Here is an 18,541-nt window from a genome sequence, read left to right as displayed (position 1 = left end):
CAGTCTTGTGCAGCGTTGTGCAGTCAGTGGAATTGTTTCTCCACGTGCTGGATGGCGGGCTACTTGGTTTTAGTCTTAGGAGATTTGTAAGCTGGTTCCGTTGATGGGACGTCCTGAAAAAGGTGTGCCAAGAAGTTGTTGCTACGAGAAAAGATTGAGAATACAATTACTTTTTATGATTGTATGATATCTTGATTGTGATATACAGAACTAAAACTTCATCTAAGATACAAAAGCTAAGACATTAAAAAGATGATAAATATATATAAGTATAACCTTAACCAGAATGGCATCTTAACGAGAAGACATGGCCTTGGTGACAACTCTCTTCAAACCAACTTCAGCCTTTCTCAATTCATCAGTAGAAGCGTCTTCGATTTGCAAAGCGGCCATRGCRTCRGATAARGCGGCTTCGATCTTGGACTTGGAGCCTCTCTTCAACTTGGARGACAAGATTGGGTCAGTGACGTTTTGTTCGATGGAAGCAACGTAAGATTCCAATCTTTGTCTGGCTTCGTGCTTCTTGGCGAAAGCTTCATCAGCAGCCTTGAATTCTTCGGCTTGGTTGACCATCTTTTCAATTTCATCAGAAGATAATCTACCGACAGCGTTGGAGATGGTAATGTTAGAAGACTTACCAGTGGACTTTTCGACGGCAGTAACCTTCAAGATACCGTTGGCATCAACTTCGAAGATAGCTTCCAAGACTGGTTCACCAGCTGGCATCATTGGGATACCTCTTAGGTCGAATTCACCCAACAAAGTGTTTTCTTTACAGTTAACACGTTCACCTTGGTAGACTGGGAATTGCACGGTGGTTTGGTTGTCACCGMMRGTRGTGAAAGTTCTTCTCTTGATGGTTGGAACRGTGGTGTTTCTTGGGACAACGATACCGAAMATGTCACCTTGCATACCAACACCTAGGGATAATGGAGCAACATCCAACAACAACAAGTCCTTGGTTTCATCGGAAGTGGATTGACCGGTCAAGATAGCACCTTGAACAGCAGCACCGTAAGCAACAGCTTCATCTGGGTTAATAGATTTTTCCAATTGCTTACCGTCAAAGAAGTCAGATAACAACTTTTGGACCTTTGGAATTCTGGTGGAACCACCAACCAAGACAACTTCGTCGATTTGAGACTTAGCAATCTTAGCATCCTTCAAAACTTGTTCAACAGGTTCCAAAGTAGACTTGAACATTGGGGCGTTCAAGTCTTCGAATCTAGCTCTAGTCAAAGAGGATTCGAAATCTTCACCATCGAACAAAGAGTCGACTTCAACGGTGGTTTGAGTGACAGAAGACAAAGTTCTCTTAGCTCTTTCAGCAGCAGTTCTCAATCTTCTCAAAGCTCTAGCGTCTTCGGAGATGTCCAAACCGGTCTTCTTCTTGAATTCGGCCTTGAAGTGTTCCAACAAGTTGGTGTCGAAATCTTGACCACCCAAATGAGTGTTACCGGAGGTAGATTTAACAGTGTAGACACCACCAGCAATGTGCAACAAGGAAACATCGAAAGTACCACCACCCAAATCGAAAATCATAACATGTCTTTCCTTTTCGGACTTACCAGCACCTAGACCGTAAGCAATAGCAGCGGCAGTAGGTTCGTTAATGATACGCAAAACGTTCAAACCAGAAATGGAACCAGCATCCTTAGTAGCTTGTCTTTGAGCATCGTTAAAGTAGGCTGGGACGGTAATGACGGCCTTTTCAACCTTCTTACCAATCTTAGCTTCAGCAATTTCCTTCATCTTGGTCAAGACCATGGCGGAAATTTCTTGTGGGGAGAAAGTCTTAGTTTCTTCCAAGTATTGGACTTCAATGACTGGGTTACCTTCAACGTCGATAACCTTGAATGGCCAAGTCTTCATATCCTTTTGGACAGATTCGTCGTCGAATCTTCTACCAATCAAACGCTTAGCATCGAAGACAGTGTTTCTTGGGTTCAAAGCAGCTTGATTCTTGGCAGCATCACCGATCAATCTTTCTTCTGGAGTGAAAGCAACGAAAGATGGGGTGACTCTGTTACCTTGTTCGTTGGCAATAATTTCAACGGAAGATTCGTAAGTAGCAACACAGGAGTAGGTTGTACCTAAATCGATACCGATAGCACCTTGGAAAACACCTTCAGCCATTGTTGATGAGTTTATTGGTTCTTGGTTTCTTCAAAAAGAAAAATTAATAAATTGAGAGTGCGAACTGAGCAAATGTAAGAAAAAGTAGGTCAGATTGACAAAAAAATACTATTGAAGATGGCAGCCGGAAAAAAATTTTTATCTCATCTCTGCGTCGCTCAAAAAAAAAACATGAAAAAAAGTCAACGTTTCTTTTTCCGTCGTGAGTGATGTGCACTTAAGGTGGCCTTACCAGAAAGGGCCACTGATACGTCATAAACTCACTGTGGCATACGACATTGTCATTCTCATCTATAGTCCTATAGCAAACAATGCGGATTCAATATTGGTAATGGCTAGTGCAACTGAGTACAGATCACCCGAAACTAGTATGGTTTGTTGGACGGTTTCAGGATGAAACCTTTCCTGCATGGTCATTTTCTCGCTAATTGGTATTATTTTTATGGTGGCACCTGATTCTTTTCTCAAGGTTTCTATTCTTGTTCCCCTACTTCCAATCAGGAAGGTGACTTGCGTCTTGCTCAACTTTACCTCTTTGGTGAGTATGAAATCTCTCCGTTGCAGTTCTTCTCTCTGCATTGTGTTATTACATTTTAGAAGTTCAAATAATCTCGAGCTTTGAGGTAGTGCTTCCTGATTTGTCATGGACATCTCCTCAATGCTAAAACAAAGAATGGAAGCTTTGACTTTGATTTTTTTAAATAGCTGAGAAAACTCCTCTTGGAGAATACGCAAGCGGTTGTCATGATGAGTGTAAAAGCAGCTTTCAAAAATCTTCAATTCCTCCCTTAAGATAAATCTCGGCAGGCATATATCGACTATTCCATTACTATAAACTAGACTTAGAAGTTCCTTTTCCATCTTGCACACAATATACATGATATCGAAGCTTATTCTTATGAATACTTTTATTTCATGCAGGTGAGCACGAAATTTCAATAAATTGTCCCTAAAGAAAGAATAATCAAGAGCCAATTTTATATATAATGTGCGTGCTGGAAAATGCTGTGTATTCGTTAATTGCCTCCCTTCCTGGAGCTCCTCCAATATTTTCATCGAGCTCGCATCAAAATTGGGTGGCTGAATCATGTTGTGATCACTACCTGTTCTGACGGGCATTTTTGATTCGTACTCTTATCCCTGCTCTTTTAGAATAGTTTTGCCACGCACTCAACGTGGTCTAAATTCGTTTCTTTGTTCCCATCGTCGGCGGCTAAAATGCGGTCTTCCCATTTAGCGGCGGGCCGGTAATCTTCCGCAATAAATACCACGCGTTTTAAATGTTAAAGCTGGATCAAGCTTCAGTGTGTTCAACTTTACAGAACGGTACGTTGCTTGCTGTCACCGGAAACATATTTTTTTTTCCTGGCACTTGTGGATTCTAGCCATTTCTGGCCACCACGTGAACGTATTCTAGTTACGGTAGTGTCGGGAGAATATGTGTAGATAATGATAAAAGATTCCCCAAACACGTAAGTGGGAAAAGGGCATAATGTTATTTGTAAATTGATAGAGTATAGATAGTGCAGACCTTATGAATGCTTTGTGTTTAGTTAGGAAATTATGAATTTTGGAAAGATTTCGGATAGAGTCCAAAAAATGAAAAAATCTAATACTTCAAAAATAACTAATACGGAAATTGAAACGATATAAATGGGTAAATCAAGAAGGCATTTTAGCAGCAAGGTTATGCTCGTCAAACCAGTTCAAGTATGCCTCCCAGAAGTTTAGAAGAATGGTTTTACTATAAACTGTTGAGTAGTCCAGGTTTCCACAGGTTTGTACGAAAGGTATATAGGAAAGTGAATGGTATTAAGGAAGATCCCTTCACCGATCAGCCAACCGCTTCTCAATATCTTTACAAGCCGACACAAACACAGAAATTTAAAGCTCTTCGTCTTCTATTTTGGGATGAAATGAGATCTACCTTCGGATTCAGAAGGAAACTAAGCGACCGCTTTAAATGACCAACTTGATGTCCGGCCAATGTAACAGTCATATAAAACAGGGAGAAAGTATGCAATTCAAAACGGACTCTCTAAAAACGAAAAACTACGGATTTTGAAAAGAATTACAACGTGGTTATTAGCATTCTGTCTATTATTAATTATTAAAGACAATTATTATATATTCGAAACTATATATATTACATACCAATCTAAAAAAAGAAAACACTATATATTACACTCAAAGTAGAGCTTTGAGAATTTGAAAAAGAAAAAATCAGCCATAAAAATCTTGGAGAGAGGAATTTGGCATCAAGACACCCTTGCTCGGCTGTTTGAAGGATTTCACTTTCGATAAAGAAACGTCATCTTTCAAAGCAACTATCACCTTTTTATCCGAACCAAATTCGAAATTATCAGCAACGACGTCGCCGTTGTATCTACGAATTCTGTATGGATAATTTCTACTACCATCTTGTTCGAGAATAGCTTTTAACGACCAAGAAATTGCATATGGGCCTGTCGAGGTAACAATCGTTTGTTCCCTTTGGCCTATACCGGTGTTAAAGGAAGCCTTCGTAAAGCTAATGGGTTTCTTTGTGTATGTCAATATGGATGCTGAATGTTCTGGTCGTATTTTCAGAACATACGTTTTGACATTTTCACTTGCTGGGAATGACTTCAAGAATCCAATGTTACCAGCATTTTTGCCCTCCTTGATTTCTAGATCCATTAAAAGCAAAGAACTCTCGCAAGTCGCTAACAACCATTTGCCATCAGCTGATATAGTGATATACTTAACCGCTTGGCTGAGTGAAGGTATAGCGGTCTTTGCTCTAATACCCAACCTATCATACAGTTTTATATCACCCTTTTCTGAGCCGATGGCGATATAACCACCCTCTGTGGTTCCGATGGAACTAAAGTTATACTTCCCGACATAGTCTTTGGACTGATCGGCGACTATTTTATTCTTTCCACTAATTCTAGGATCTATTTTGAAAACGCCTTTTTGTGAAACACCCACAATTGTCTGTTCTGGTGTCATTTGGTCGAATTTCTTGGCCGGACCGTATTGAACAACATTCTTGTCACCTGTAGTCCATTCTTCTACCACCTTTCCTCTTTCTATATCCATCTTGTAGAGCCTATTTTCATTCTGACCGTCAGTTAGGATCAGGTTACGATCTTCCATATACAGCATTGGATTATGAGGATCAATACTTTTACCGCCCAAATCAGAAACATTTTTGATGGCAGTAACAAATTCTAATAAATCATCATCATCATCTGTTTTGAATACACCAATTTTGTTGTCTCTTGTAACATACGATCTATTATTTCTGAAAGCAATTGTTAAGGAGCTATTACCCTTTGAAGTTGCACGTTTTGGTTCTTCAAAGGCTTCAGAGGAAACAATTCTTTTGGAGTGCTCTTTTCCGTCCACTTCGTCTTCACTTTCACTTTCACTTTCACTTGATTCTTCGTTCCTTTTTTCGTTAGGACTCTCACCCAAGTGTAAAATATCATCAAACTGCTTTTCCAATGGTACAGACGATGAATCTAAAATATAATCTCTCTCCCTATCAGGAAGATCCTTCCAGGTTTCTTTGTTCAAAGACATCCACAGACATTCTACCCAAACAGATCTGAATTGAATACATTTATCCAAGTTCTTGAACTTCAACATGTAGGACAGAGTAATATTTTGTAGTGTATAATTGAAAAGAAATGCATCTGTTGCCAGTTCAAAGGTAGGGTTGATATTCGGAGCAACTTGGGTGCCCAGACGGGTATCTTTACCTTCTATAGCCAGCCAAAACTCGTATTTCCCAGTGTCGATAATCGCTACTTTAACCGCAGGATCCTGTAAAACAAACATTTCTTGAATCGGATCATAAACGTATAAACCAGACATGATTAAGCACAGATTTTTTCCTTCAGGTACCCTCCTCAATGGAGAAGGGGTTCTTGCCAGTAAGTCATGGTCTTCTTTTTGTTCAAAATATAAGTCATTAGCATCTTGAAAATCGTCTGAACTTGAGTCTGTCCCATCCTCATCTTGAACAAATAGACTTGCCGATTTGTGTTCTATCTGCTTCAAGTCATCTGCTGAAGCAGTGAAAGAGGATTTTTTATATCTTACTTCATATTGACACCGGTAAACAGTTTGTATAAATTGCTCCACATCAGACATCGAAACATCAGTAGCAACAACAAATTGAACCTTTTCATCTTGCTCATCACCAACCAAATTCTCCCATACGAGCGCTATGTTTCCTTGTTCATCCCAGGTCTTGTGAAACATAATTTTATCCGTTATTTCAAAGCTCCACTCCTCTTCCTTTTTTTTAGATTGTGTGGATAAAACACTGATACTGTCATCCTCAAAATTCTCAGACTCATCTCCTGTACCAGCTTCATTATCATCTTCTACCCTATAAACAGCCAATTCGTAATCAAACCTGCCAACTTTGCGAACACTTAGAATAGAATTATTGTAGATACATTCTAAAGCAGCTTTAGGTGAACTCTTTGACCTCAAAAGATTAAACTGCCCTGAAGGTATGGTAATGAGCTCTGGCCTGTTCCCGGAATCCATAAACTTCTTCAAAATGTTCATTGGATGTTAAAAATAATGTTAAACACGGCAAGTGTAGGAAAGCTGGGGTCACTTGTTTCTCAATCCAGCAACTCTGAAAGGTTTGTTTGGTTGTTATATGCTTCTCCAGTGGCAACCTTTAAGGGACCTTCCTACTTTAAAATGATTACTAAAAATACTAAACATGCCCCACAAACGTACATAATGATCAAATGCAATCTTTAACATTGATTGATATTTGACGTTAAAAATATTCATTGAATATGAAAAAGTCCCAGTGAAATGTGCCAATAATACAGTCTTTCATATTACTTTTCAATTTTCGATAAAGTATTTTTACATCCCTTTGCTTTCCATCTATATCACCTGGTTTGCAATTGGCATGAATATTCTGCGAATGGCATGTCGTTCCTTTCATTGCCTGCGCTGCGGCTCACTGCTCAATGAGAATAAGGGAACATCATTCAAGGCAATTGTCAAGTTGATCAATAAATCGAGTTTATCCAACAAGGAATTTGAAGAAAAAGTGCGAGATGGCGATAAGGAGATACCTGAGTGGAAGAAACAGAAAATGGCAGTCAGGAAAAAAATTCAAGGCCAAAGATGGAACCCATCAAAAAAGATATCTCAGGAGCAAATGGAGGCTTTGAGGCTATTGAAATCAAACTTTCCCGAGATGACAGCATCTGATTTTGCGGAGCGGTTCAAGATTTCTCCTGAAGCCGTTAGAAGAATTTTGAAGTCTAATTGGAAGCGTAGTGATGACGAGAATAAAAACGCACACGAGAGATGGAAGAGGAGAGGAGAGAGAATAAAAGAAATGTATGACAAAAATGAGGGCGCTGACTTTCCATCCCACCAGATCATAAGTGGCAAAAAACTTATTGTTAGTTCCAATCCAAACGCATCTGAACTAATAGCAAAAAATGTCCACACTACTAGAAATTTTAAACATAATAATGATAGACCTGAAAAGAAAAACACCAACAAGCTGTACCTTTTAAAGCATTTATCCTCAAGACAGTAAGAGTTTCGAGGTACCTTATACAGTATTATTGAACCCTCTTGTACATAAAGACATATATATATATATATAATACTAAGCATGTAACAATATTATTCGAACCATTGTTCATAAAGACTTCAAGCCGTTGTACAGCAAAATGGGCTTCCTGTGTACCACCTCCTAGTTTTATCTTAATTACAATGTACCGAGGAGTTGCGGTTCGGCACTCATTGACTGGAAGGATGCATCCGCATTCATTTTTAATATCCTGCTATTTCATCAATTTTTGACATTACCTTGGCACTTGACCATTAACAAACCAACCTTTCATCTCCCGAATACCCTGAATAATATCTCTTGACTTATTTGAGAAAATTTGAGAATTATCCGTTACTTGAACTTGATCAGTCACCATTTTAGTTTGGAATACAAAATCTTCTATGGTTTCAGATGTTTGGCCTGAAAATTTGTTAAAGTATTGTAATTCCTGCTTCACGCTTTGCAATTGAACATTTATTTCTGGCCAATGGCTATTATCCTCCTGTATAATATTATCATCTGACGTCTGCGTGGACCTCTCCATATATTTATCATGTTCATTGTACCCTAGCGCAGATACCGGAGTCTTCGTTAGCTTTTTTTGTAGTTGTGCGATGCATCTCCTCAAATGCAATAAAGTCGATAAAGATAAATCGTGTCTTTGCAAATACTGCTTTTGCAGTATCGGTTCGACGAACATGACGACAACAGAGTACAAGAACGCATAAATTAATCCTCCATTGTATAGTAAGGTCTTAATAGTCTTCAAAGTCGGGTTTATCTTCTCCATCCTTTTGATGTTTGCATTGGAAGGCCAATCAATGTGCCCAGGATATCCTTTCATGAATTCCTTTATACTTAATACGTTGTTGCTATCTATTGTTCAGCGGTTTTCAATGACGGTAATTCTTTAAGTTGGTTCACCTTTCCTGTTCCGTTATGGTTTCACTTGAAAACGCGGATGATACTTTAACACCGAACCTAAATAAAAGTTACTAAAATAAAAAAAATTTCAATTTGAACGTTATACATCGAATACCGTGTAACAACTGCACGTATTTTTGCAGATCTTGCTACTAAAAGATACAAAATACATCTTCCTTGTAATTCCTTAAAATTCTTGTCATACCGTCGCTATTATAAGGCCTACGCGGCTTTACAAAACTTGAGGAGCCATCATTTTTATCATCCTCGTTCGGCAGATGACTTCTAGATTTACCGGCCCTTTTCTTCAAGAGCTTATTTATTGTGTCTTGCTTCTCTTCTTCTAATCTCTTCTCACTCAGGTTCTTCCGTTTACGAGCATTTTCAGCTCTTCTTAATTGAATCTCTTCATCTGTTAACTTCTTTTTAGAGCCACCATCCTCCAATAAATCCATCAACATCTTACTTCGAGTTGTAGTACTCCTAGTAGAGTCTGTTGTGCTTTCCTTGGTCGCCTCAACTTCTTCGTCCTCTTCATTTCCATTACCGTTCATAACAGACTCCATTTCGTCTGATTCCTTGCTAATATTGACCTCGTTATCTTCATAGTCTCCAGATCCCATGTCTTGTTCTTCCTTTTTTGGCTCGTTGCCACTTTGATTGTAATCTATGTCTTCACCTTTCTCAGCAATCTCCTTATCTTCATCTCCATTTAGCACTTCTTCTAAACCTTCCTCTTCTTCTTCTGTATTGCTTTCATCCATTACGTCGTCATTGGTTTTAGTATCCTCAATATCAGAACTTTCAAACACAGCAGTACCAACCTTTCTTTTATCCATTGACCTGGTGTGTAAATGACGTTTCTTGGAAGGGCTTAGCACTTCCTCATCCTCGTCAAATTCCTCATCAACCTCGTCAGTGAGTTCTTTGTCCCTGATCCGTTTCGACGCTCTTACCCCTTTTGGTTCTCTTTTACGTGCTGCACGTTTAGATGATTTACTTGCAACTATCCGATCGTCAAAATCTTCTGTATATTCATCATCGTCCTCTATATATTCTTCACCTCCAACAGAGATACTGTCAGATATTTCTATGTCTATATCACTTGCTTCGCTGTCCATTGTGCGTTCTAGCTATTTCCTTGGTAAGTGCTTCTATCGTCAGAGAAGGAAGCACGTTAAAAATGAGAAGCTTTCTTCCTGTTTTATACTTTTTACTTTTCCATTCATTGTTTCTTTTTTACCAATAATGTTCAATAGGCTAGGCTCCGCTTAACATCATTTCGAGGAAAAGAATCGAATAAAGGTTTGGATATAAGACAATTTGAACGAAGAATTTTAAAACAATAAAATACACAAAAGTTAACCTAAAATACATTCTGAATTGAAAAGTGAAGTACGAAACGCAAGTAGATGATACAGAAATAATATACAAAAATAGAAGATGACAACGAGGAAAAATCTTCGGTTATAAGAGGTCCTTCTCAAAAAATCTTTTCCTCATTTCCATTCTGCCAGTACCATGTTTTTTAACCAGTTTTCTTAATTGTTCTTGATCGTTCGATTTTAGTGATTCATCATCTTCATGCGTCCAAATACCCGGGACATGAGGCGGCGGATTGACGTTATCTTTGAACATGTTTAAGAAATAACGGGGAAAGACCATCAAGTCTCCGGATAAACAAGTCAATATGCTTGTGCTGAAATTTTTACGTATACCGGTTTCATCGCAAAGATCCTGTACTAACTTTTCAGCCTGCGAAGGTTCATAATCTCCTGAGATAACATCGTGAAGCTTGTCCATGAACTGTCTTGTATTACCGAAATGGAAAAATAACGGCAAGAAAAGGTCGGTAGTTGCGATTTTGGGTGGGAAGCTTATTGTATCGGGATCGATGTTATCATATATATCTTCATTCGAAAAGTCACTTCTAATTGCCTCTGCAATTTCATGTGGATACTCAAAGGGCAGACTGTTTGAAATGTTAGATAAATCGTTTTTCAGACTAGAAATGAAATTCATGGTATCTTCATCTAGTAGTTCGTTTTCTGGTATAGCATAAGAATTGGAAGCAGCGGCAGCGGCAGCGGCAGCAGCATTGGCGGAAGCAGCATTGGCTGTAGGCTGAGCATTTCTTTGAGTGCCATAAGTCCTTGCTCTTTTGGCTGCAGAGTTATAGTTGCCAGGGGTGGGCACGCCTGGCCTCTTGGGTCTATTGGTTAAGTTCTTCATTGGCTCAGGTTCTCTATTTTGAGCCTTTTCAGCTTCATAATAGCTAATATAATCATCGATACCATAAGCAAGTAAAAATTTTCTGAATCTGTCTCTCCAAGCATTCTCAGTGTGAGTCGCGTGCTCTTCAGCAAAATGCTTGAAAAATTCTCGTGCTATGGGCCCTCTACGGCTTTGTGTCCTGTAAGCTGCAAAATTGGGTTCATTTCCTGGAACGTGATTTGGGTCCATTGTCATATTCCTTCTTGCAATAGCGGTGGGCGTGTCTTCATCTGTGATTAGTGATCTTCCTGTATCAGGGTCTATTTGAAACAAATCACGATAAAACTGCTTTTTCACTGCAATTGCCAAAGTATAATCTTCATCTGCGGAGAATTTCCTTTTGATTGATGGTGGCAAAACCTTAGTCTTGATTAGATTGCCGTCGTCATCTCTAACCAATTTACCAAATTTGTCAACCTCGTAAACATACTCCAACCTTTTCGAAAGATAGACCCTAAACCTATGTCTAATGGAATTTCCTGTGTGATTGGGCACATAATGAGATATCTCATCATAGAGGGTATGAGTAGTACGTCTGGTTGGATTTTTCCTCACAACATCCAAAATAAACTCGTCTTCTTCGTCAGTAAAAGAAGCTTTGTTGTGAGAGGGCAAAGTGCCTCTTGACATCATGGGTCTTTGTGCTTGGAAGGATGCACTGCCCTCATCATCTCCCTGTACATTGTTATCTTGTGTCGCTAAATCGTTGTCTCCATCGTCAACATTATTATTATTCGAGGCGTCTGTCTGAGGCTGTTCGATTTGAACCAAGTCACTATTACCGTCGCCTCCCATTGATGTGCTACTACTTACGTGTTGGCGAAGTAATTGTGCTTGTTCTTGCAGCCTAGCCTGTTGCTCCGCGTCCACCATTACCTTGCCCTTGCTTGATTCTTCGGCGGAATTTTCAGCATTTTCAGAGACTCTTTCAGTTTTGGGCACAGTAGGATCGTTGCTGTTACTGTCGGTTCTGCCACTAGACTGGGGCTCGTCCTGTAACCTGCTATCGACGACTTCTCTAAAGTTATCGTAAGGGACCAAGTAATTTTCCATGTTTAGCAACGAGTTGCTTTGACAACAGGCCTTGATATAGGTTGGGGTCACCGTTGGTAGGTTGGTATGATTGTAAGGGGATACAATGAAAACGTTCTCCTTTGATTCTCTTGGCCTGGTGTCCAATACTTCACCACCATTTGCCTTGATCAGACGCGCCAATTGATCTACGTCATTTAAAGAATCATGCGCATCCGCGTCACGATTGAGGTAGAACTTCATGTGCAGCAGAGGAGGGGCATTTTCTTGTTCCTTCTTCTCGTCTGTAGCAGCAGCATCAGCATCAACGTCAGCTTCAGCATCAACGTCAGCATCAACGTCAGCAGCAGCCGAAGTTGTCGTTTCTGGAATATCGGCACCGGCGGCATCAACAACAGCAGATGTGGCGGTCGCCAAAACAGTTTCAGTGGTATCACCGACCTTCTCCTCTCTCTCTACCTGGCCCTCCGTCTCGGTAGCTTTATCCTCGATAGCCGCAGTGTTCTCTACGTCTTGACTAGTTTTCACATCAGCGGCAGAATCCGATGGCGCAGAGATTGGGGTAGGATCATTATCAGCGGCGACCATGCTCGGATCCAAAGCATCAACAAACTCAGCTGGTGCAGTTTCGAAATCATCTGGGCTGGACATTGTGAGATAAACGGTGCGTAATTCTTGTCTTGTGTGGTGCGGATGCGTCTTCAGCAGTTCGTGTTTACCACCTTTAGGGCTATGGGTTTGTTTTGTTCTTAACGTGTTGATGGTGTTTAGGTGCTGGATGTTGGGTGTTGGAGAAACACTTGCGATAAACGGTTTTCGATTTTGTTTTCGTTTTTCGTCCACTTTTGAGAGCTTCAAAAAGGACGCGCGGCCGGGTAGCGCTCTCACCGCCAGCAGGCCATGCAAATTACATAATATTATTAATATTCATATTAATATTAATAATAATAATAATGGCAATGTCTTTCTTTTACATATAAGTTCTATAAATAATGTATTTTTATGTATTCGTTTTTCCTTTTTTACCTAGGAGCACTTGACTTGAATTAGTTTATAGTCGTACTGCCCCTTCTTTCTATCGTACTTCACTTCCATGGATGAAAGCAAGTGGTCCTTTATACAGGCAGTGTCGAGGCCCTTGGTCTGCTCGCGTAGGTTCAATCCCATGGAGGCGTCGTGCCCGTAGAATACTTTAGCATTGCTGAAATGGTCTCCGTACTTGTCCCACAATTTGAACCACCTGACGTAATCATCATTTTCCTTTTCACGTGATGTTCTTGACCAATGTTTCTTATCGACGAACTTCATGTTCGAGAGAGAGCCCACGCTGGGGATTTGGTGGGGCTTCATGAAGTCTCCCGGTAGCATCCCTGCGTGTGCTCCAAACAGTTTCTCGCCAGTAAGTCCTAAGTCCAGTTCGAAAGCCACTGAGCAGTGTTCAGCCAGCTGGCTCAATTTGGAAAAGCCAAGCGAGTGGGCCAATTGAGCGTGCGCCTCGCTAATCTTCGAGATGTCTTGTGGTATGAACTTGTCCTCGGTACTGAACGTTAATGGTGTCATAAATTTGGGGCTCCCTCCCCACTTTAGGAAGTCTGGGTTCAAATAGGCCATCATAACCAATATTTCGTGGTTACCTAGAACACATTTTATTTGGTTCTTATGACTTAAAATGTACGAGACCACCTTGTCTGAGTCCGGACCTTTGTGGATGAAATCGCCCAGTAATACCATCGTCGTATCATCCAGCCCTCCAATCTTGTCATCGATGAGTTCCATGAATTCGTCGTAATTGCCATGAATATCACCAACGAATACGTATCGTTGGTCGGGGTCAATCACATTCTCAATTTTCTTCAAGGTACTAATGGTGGGCAGCAAAAGAGCTGGTGGGATTACATTAGGATTCTCGAATTTTAAGATATATAATGTATAAAGACAGCATGCAACTAAAAAAATCAATACTGTGCTACCCGTAATGGCCTGTTTTTTGCGTTTGCTATCCATATTCACGCACGTCAAATTGTCCAGATCTATCTCTTATTTAGCCAACAGTGAGGGTTGAGGAAAAGATTAATTGTTCCGAGGATAATGTGCTCTTCTTATAAAGATTCCTATAAGCTCTCATTTTCATAACATGCCCCTAGATGCGTCCGCGGGACTTTCCCAGCGCTGAAAAAAAAGGTACAAGCCTTTATTATATACTTTATAGGTTATACAGCTCATGCTGCACAAAAACGTGCCAGCAGCACCCCCCAAAAAGTAGAAATGAGTAAACAAAAGCGCTATCCGGTCAAAAGTATGATGTCGATATAGATGTCACATTGGTAAATGTACAGAAATGTACGTGGATACTTCTATTTGGTCTCTTTCAAATCTGGGTCTTTTTTATCTCCCAAGTGTTTACCATCCAGAAACTTCAAATCATCCTTATTTGGACATTTCTCAAGGACTTCGTCAGGAAAGTATTCTTGCTGGACTATGCCACTGATGTAATCGGGATTGTATTTGTAACCTTTATGATATCCTAACTCCTCCATCAATTTAGTTGGCGCATTCCTAATGTGCATCGGTATTTCACTGCTCGCCAAACTATACATGTTTTCGTTCATCATGGCCTTGAGCTTTTTCCAAGCCCTGTAGAGTTCCACTGACTTGGGTGCTCTGGCCAAAGCAACACAACACTGTGCTAGAGCAAGGTCTGCTTCAGGTAAACCAACTTTCATCACTGCATCATGCGCTGCGACAGCCAAAGGCAATAATGAGTTATCCCGTGGTCCGATATCTTCAGAAGCTATTCGAATCATCCTTCTGGCAATATACAATGGATCTTCTCCGCCTTGCAGCATTCTTGCTAAATAATATAAAGAAGCGTTTTCATCCCCTCCTCTGATGGCTTTATGAAACGCCGAGATCGTATCATAGTGGTTATCGCCCTTTGGATCATAATAGGTATTCAACCCATTGCTGCTGTTATTCTTGATTATGTCTCGTATATCATCGATGGATAATTCTTCATTGTCCGATTTACGTTCCCTTGTAGAAACTTCGATCATTTCTAACATGTTTAGTGCCCTTCTTGTATCACCCACAGACAAATCTACCACATATTCCGATATGCTTCTAGATAGTTTTAAAGGACGGTCAACGTTCCAAATCTGTTTCCTGCATTTATTCAATAACGCAATACCCCTCGATAGGACAATACAAAGCTCATTGACATTCAACTTTTCCAAGACAAAAATCAAGCATCTACTAATCAGTGCATTATTTAACTGAAAACTCGGATTTTCTGTCGTTGCACCAATCAAAACAATATCACCGTTCTCTACATGTGGCAATAATAAGTCCTGTTGAACTTTATTGAATCTATGAATTTCATCAATAAAGAGTACAGTTCTTCTCTTAGTCAATTGAAATTCCTTTTTCGATTTTTCAAATATACCTCTTAATTCTTGCGTGTTTGCTTTTGTAGCACTTGTTTCAATCATAAAATATTTGGAACCAGCTTTCGATTCACTATTACTAGTTGTTGCGGTCTTCGTCAGTAGTCTAGCTAACGATGTCTTTCCAACACCCGGAGGACCCCAGAGTATCATAGATGGAATCGTACCTTGTTTTATGTATTTGTATAGCGTACCATTCTCATGAGAGAGAATATGCTGCTGTCCAACGTATTCTCGTAACTCTTTCGGCCTTAGTTTTTCACTCAATGGTAAATGGCTTATTTTTTGCAGCCATCTGATTTCATAGTCGTTCTGATACTGTTGATTTTTATTAAGGGTTGGACTCACTATTGTCGTCCCTAGTTCTGTAGATTGTGCTGTCTTGAATCTTTTGTTTTCGCTTTCAACATTCTCAATGCTCTCGTACTCATTCTTTACAACAGCTACAGCTTCATCATCGTCCTTATCAAGATCTATAACTTTCTCGGTACAGCTTTGTTTCCTCTTTTTCGGACCTGCCAAAAGACTTGACACAGTTTGTGGCCTACTGGCAGATTTTGACTTTTCTTTGCCACATGTATCAAGATGTGAATTGATTTGAGAAAAGAATACCCTTTTGGAGCAGATAGGGCATGAGATGAGCTGTTCTACTGATGTCTTTTTATTATTCATCGAGACTGCTGGCCCCTCTGATAGTTTTCACTTGTTTAGCGTGCTCCGCTTAACGTGGCTAGCTTACTAACCTTTCGATGACTTGAAACACGTTCTCTGTAAACAACGCGTGTTGTTTTGCTAGAAGCTAAGCAACGGATGTTCAGATTTCCAAAAAAGGGTAAGTTGAACTAAGCTATTGATAGGATGAAAGCTAGAGTTTATCACGCACCTAAACGACTAATCATCCCTTGAATTAAAAGCCCATACTTGTCGTGTATAATTGCCCAATATACCTACTTTTATTATCTATGACGGGCGACCCGGATTATGTTACCTAAGAAAACGAAACAATAAGTCCGTTACGCAATATTGAATTTTGATGAGAGCTGTTGTGCAACGCCAAGTGTTGTCAACATAAGCTAAAATTACTCCTAGTAAGCATATAGTGGTGCCTTTAAACATTTGAATATAGCGTTTTTATACCCTTTCTGCCATCAGTATTGATTAACGTTCTCAAGTCCTAACTGTTTTGGATTGACTCTTTCTCACCTCAACGCACAAATATAAGGGAACGATGAATTGCAAGGCGGTATCCATTAGTTTGTTGCTACTGTTGTTTGTAACAAGAGTATATATTCAACCCACGTTTTCCCTGATTTCAGATTGTGATGAAACATTCAATTATTGGGAACCACTGAATTTGTTGGTACGTGGATTTGGCAAGCAAACCTGGGAATACTCTCCCGAATACTCTATTAGATCATGGGCGTTCCTTTTACCTTTTTATGGTATTCTTTATCCTATAGATAAATTTACTGAACTGGAAAGCCACTGGAACTTTTTTATTACAAGGGCATGTTTAGGCTTTTTTAGTTTCATCGTGGAATTCAAATTGCACCGTGAAATTGCAAGCACTTTGGCATTGCAGATTGCGAACACCTGGATTATTTTCCAATTATTTAATCCAGGTTGGTTCCATGCATCTGTCGAATTGTTGCCATCTGCTGTTGCCATGTTGTTGTATGTAAGTGCCACTACACACTCTTTGCGCTATCTATCGACCGGTTCTGCTTCGAATTTTACAAAAAGTTTAGCATACAACTTCTTGGCCAGTATACTTGGTTGGCCGTTTGTCTTAGTCTTGAGTGTCCCTTTATGCTTACATTACCTTTTCCATCATAGAATAATTTCTACCATTAGAACAGCCTTCGATTGTAGTTTAATTTTTTCATTAACTGCCTTCGCTGTCATTGCTACTGATACTATCTTTTACGGAAAGCTTGCTCCTGTGTCATGGAACATCTTATTTTATAATGTCATTAATGCAAGTGAAGAAGCCGGTCCGAATATTTTCGGTGTTGAACCATGGTACTACTATCCATTAAATTTGATTTTGAATTTCCCATTGCCCGTTTTACTTTTAGCTATCCTAGGAATTTTCCATTTAAGGTTATGGCCATTATGGGCTTCCTTATTCGCATGGATTGCGATCTTTATTCAACAGCCTCACAAAGAAGAAAGATTTCTTTATCCAGTTTACGGTTTGATAACTTTGAGTGCAAGTATAGCTTTCTACAAATTTTTAAGTTTTTTCAATAAGAAAACTGTTTTGAAGAAGGGAATAAGACTATCAGTATTATTGATCGTTGCACTTCAAGGCATGTCACGTATTGTCGCCTTGGTTAATAATTATACAGCTCCCTTAGCCGTTTATGAACAGCTCTCTTCCCTCAATCAAGGTGGCGTAAAATCACCAGTAGTGAACGTATGTACTGGCCGTGAATGGTATCACTTTCCAAATTCCTTCCTTTTGCCAGATAACCATAGGCTAAAATTTGTTAAATCTGGGTTCGATGGTCTTTTGCCTGGTGATTTCCCAGAAAAGGGCTCTATTTTCAAAAAGATTAGATCCGTGCCAAAGGGAATGAACAATAAAAACATTTACGATGTTGGCAAGGAATGGCCTCTTGCTAAATGTGATTATTTTGTTGACATTGTAGCACCAATAGACTTAACCAAAGATGTTTTCAACCCATTACATCTTACAGACAACTGGAATAAACTAGCATGTGCTGCATTCATTGATGCAGAAAATTCTAAGATTTTAGGCAGGGCGTATTATGTACCAGAATTCATCAACCAAATTATGCAAACAGTTTTACCAAAACAGTGGAATCAAGTCTATGGTGTTCGTTACATTGATTATTGTTTGTTTGAAAAACCAACCGAAACTATCAACTGATTGAATATGTATCATCGAACAATTAACAAAGCCAGGCTGTTTACTATACACCTCTAAGGGGTTTTTTATCGATAATTTCGATACTTTTCTTATATACATATATTTTTATGCATCTATAAAAATTATGTTTGTCCATTGTTCTCCCTTTTTTTACACATTAAAGACTTTTGATAAATGTCAAGATTAATTCATGTTTCGTATATATAAAACTATAAAAAATGTGTAAAGATTTCAAGCGGAAGC

The 18,541-nt window shown here is 39.5% G+C and overlaps 11 protein-coding genes across 11 annotated transcripts; 3 read left to right on the top strand and 8 right to left on the bottom strand.

Annotated features, from left to right (window-relative positions):
• Nucleotides 1-294: 294 nt before the first annotated feature.
• On the bottom strand, nucleotides 295-2,136 carry SSB2 (Hsp70 family ATPase SSB2; the record flags this gene model as incomplete). Its single annotated transcript, XM_018367557.1, has 1 exon — nucleotides 295-2,136. The coding sequence occupies one exon, from the start codon at nucleotides 2,134-2,136 to the stop codon at nucleotides 295-297; it is 1,842 nt and encodes a 613-aa protein (XP_018219681.1).
• Nucleotides 2,137-2,427: 291 nt separating this feature from the next.
• MER1 (Mer1p) lies at nucleotides 2,428-3,255 on the bottom strand (the record flags this gene model as incomplete). The annotated part of the gene is made up of 1 exon (XM_018367556.1): nucleotides 2,428-3,255. One exon carries the CDS (start codon nucleotides 3,253-3,255, stop codon nucleotides 2,428-2,430), a length of 828 nt encoding a protein of 275 aa, XP_018219680.1.
• A 593-nt stretch (nucleotides 3,256-3,848) lies between these two features.
• Nucleotides 3,849-4,103, top strand: MRX7 (Mrx7p; the record flags this gene model as incomplete). The annotated part of the gene is made up of 1 exon (XM_018367555.1): nucleotides 3,849-4,103. One exon carries the CDS (start codon nucleotides 3,849-3,851, stop codon nucleotides 4,101-4,103), a length of 255 nt encoding a protein of 84 aa, XP_018219679.1.
• A 256-nt stretch (nucleotides 4,104-4,359) lies between these two features.
• On the bottom strand, nucleotides 4,360-6,705 carry VID27 (Vid27p; the record flags this gene model as incomplete). Its single annotated transcript, XM_018367554.1, has 1 exon — nucleotides 4,360-6,705. One exon carries the CDS (start codon nucleotides 6,703-6,705, stop codon nucleotides 4,360-4,362), a length of 2,346 nt encoding a protein of 781 aa, XP_018219678.1.
• A 361-nt stretch (nucleotides 6,706-7,066) lies between these two features.
• Nucleotides 7,067-7,711, top strand: RRG9 (mitochondrial ribosome assembly protein RRG9; the record flags this gene model as incomplete). The annotated part of the gene is made up of 1 exon (XM_018367553.1): nucleotides 7,067-7,711. One exon carries the CDS (start codon nucleotides 7,067-7,069, stop codon nucleotides 7,709-7,711), a length of 645 nt encoding a protein of 214 aa, XP_018219677.1.
• Nucleotides 7,712-7,982: 271 nt separating this feature from the next.
• Nucleotides 7,983-8,573, bottom strand: PEX17 (Pex17p; the record flags this gene model as incomplete). The annotated part of the gene is made up of 1 exon (XM_018367552.1): nucleotides 7,983-8,573. One exon carries the CDS (start codon nucleotides 8,571-8,573, stop codon nucleotides 7,983-7,985), a length of 591 nt encoding a protein of 196 aa, XP_018219676.1.
• Nucleotides 8,574-8,805: 232 nt separating this feature from the next.
• IES2 (Ies2p) lies at nucleotides 8,806-9,774 on the bottom strand (the record flags this gene model as incomplete). Its single annotated transcript, XM_018367551.1, has 1 exon — nucleotides 8,806-9,774. The coding sequence occupies one exon, from the start codon at nucleotides 9,772-9,774 to the stop codon at nucleotides 8,806-8,808; it is 969 nt and encodes a 322-aa protein (XP_018219675.1).
• A 346-nt stretch (nucleotides 9,775-10,120) lies between these two features.
• On the bottom strand, nucleotides 10,121-12,610 carry RAP1 (DNA-binding transcription factor RAP1; the record flags this gene model as incomplete). Its single annotated transcript, XM_018367550.1, has 1 exon — nucleotides 10,121-12,610. The coding sequence occupies one exon, from the start codon at nucleotides 12,608-12,610 to the stop codon at nucleotides 10,121-10,123; it is 2,490 nt and encodes an 829-aa protein (XP_018219674.1).
• Nucleotides 12,611-12,985: 375 nt separating this feature from the next.
• PPN2 (putative serine/threonine-protein phosphatase) lies at nucleotides 12,986-13,963 on the bottom strand (the record flags this gene model as incomplete). Its single annotated transcript, XM_018367549.1, has 1 exon — nucleotides 12,986-13,963. One exon carries the CDS (start codon nucleotides 13,961-13,963, stop codon nucleotides 12,986-12,988), a length of 978 nt encoding a protein of 325 aa, XP_018219673.1.
• A 350-nt stretch (nucleotides 13,964-14,313) lies between these two features.
• Nucleotides 14,314-16,074, bottom strand: MGS1 (ssDNA-dependent ATPase MGS1; the record flags this gene model as incomplete). Its single annotated transcript, XM_018367548.1, has 1 exon — nucleotides 14,314-16,074. One exon carries the CDS (start codon nucleotides 16,072-16,074, stop codon nucleotides 14,314-14,316), a length of 1,761 nt encoding a protein of 586 aa, XP_018219672.1.
• A 556-nt stretch (nucleotides 16,075-16,630) lies between these two features.
• Nucleotides 16,631-18,298, top strand: ALG9 (dolichyl-P-Man:Man(6)GlcNAc(2)-PP-dolichol alpha-1,2-mannosyltransferase; the record flags this gene model as incomplete). The annotated part of the gene is made up of 1 exon (XM_018367547.1): nucleotides 16,631-18,298. The coding sequence occupies one exon, from the start codon at nucleotides 16,631-16,633 to the stop codon at nucleotides 18,296-18,298; it is 1,668 nt and encodes a 555-aa protein (XP_018219671.1).
• Between the last annotated feature and the right edge of the window lie 243 nt (nucleotides 18,299-18,541).

This window comes from Saccharomyces eubayanus, chromosome XIV, assembly GCF_001298625.1.
Source record: "Saccharomyces eubayanus strain FM1318 chromosome XIV, whole genome shotgun sequence".
NCBI classification, from domain to species: Eukaryota; Fungi; Ascomycota; class Saccharomycetes; order Saccharomycetales; family Saccharomycetaceae; genus Saccharomyces; species Saccharomyces eubayanus.
The sequence above is the reverse complement of the archived record's forward strand: the minus strand, read 5'-3'. Positions and strand labels throughout refer to the sequence as shown.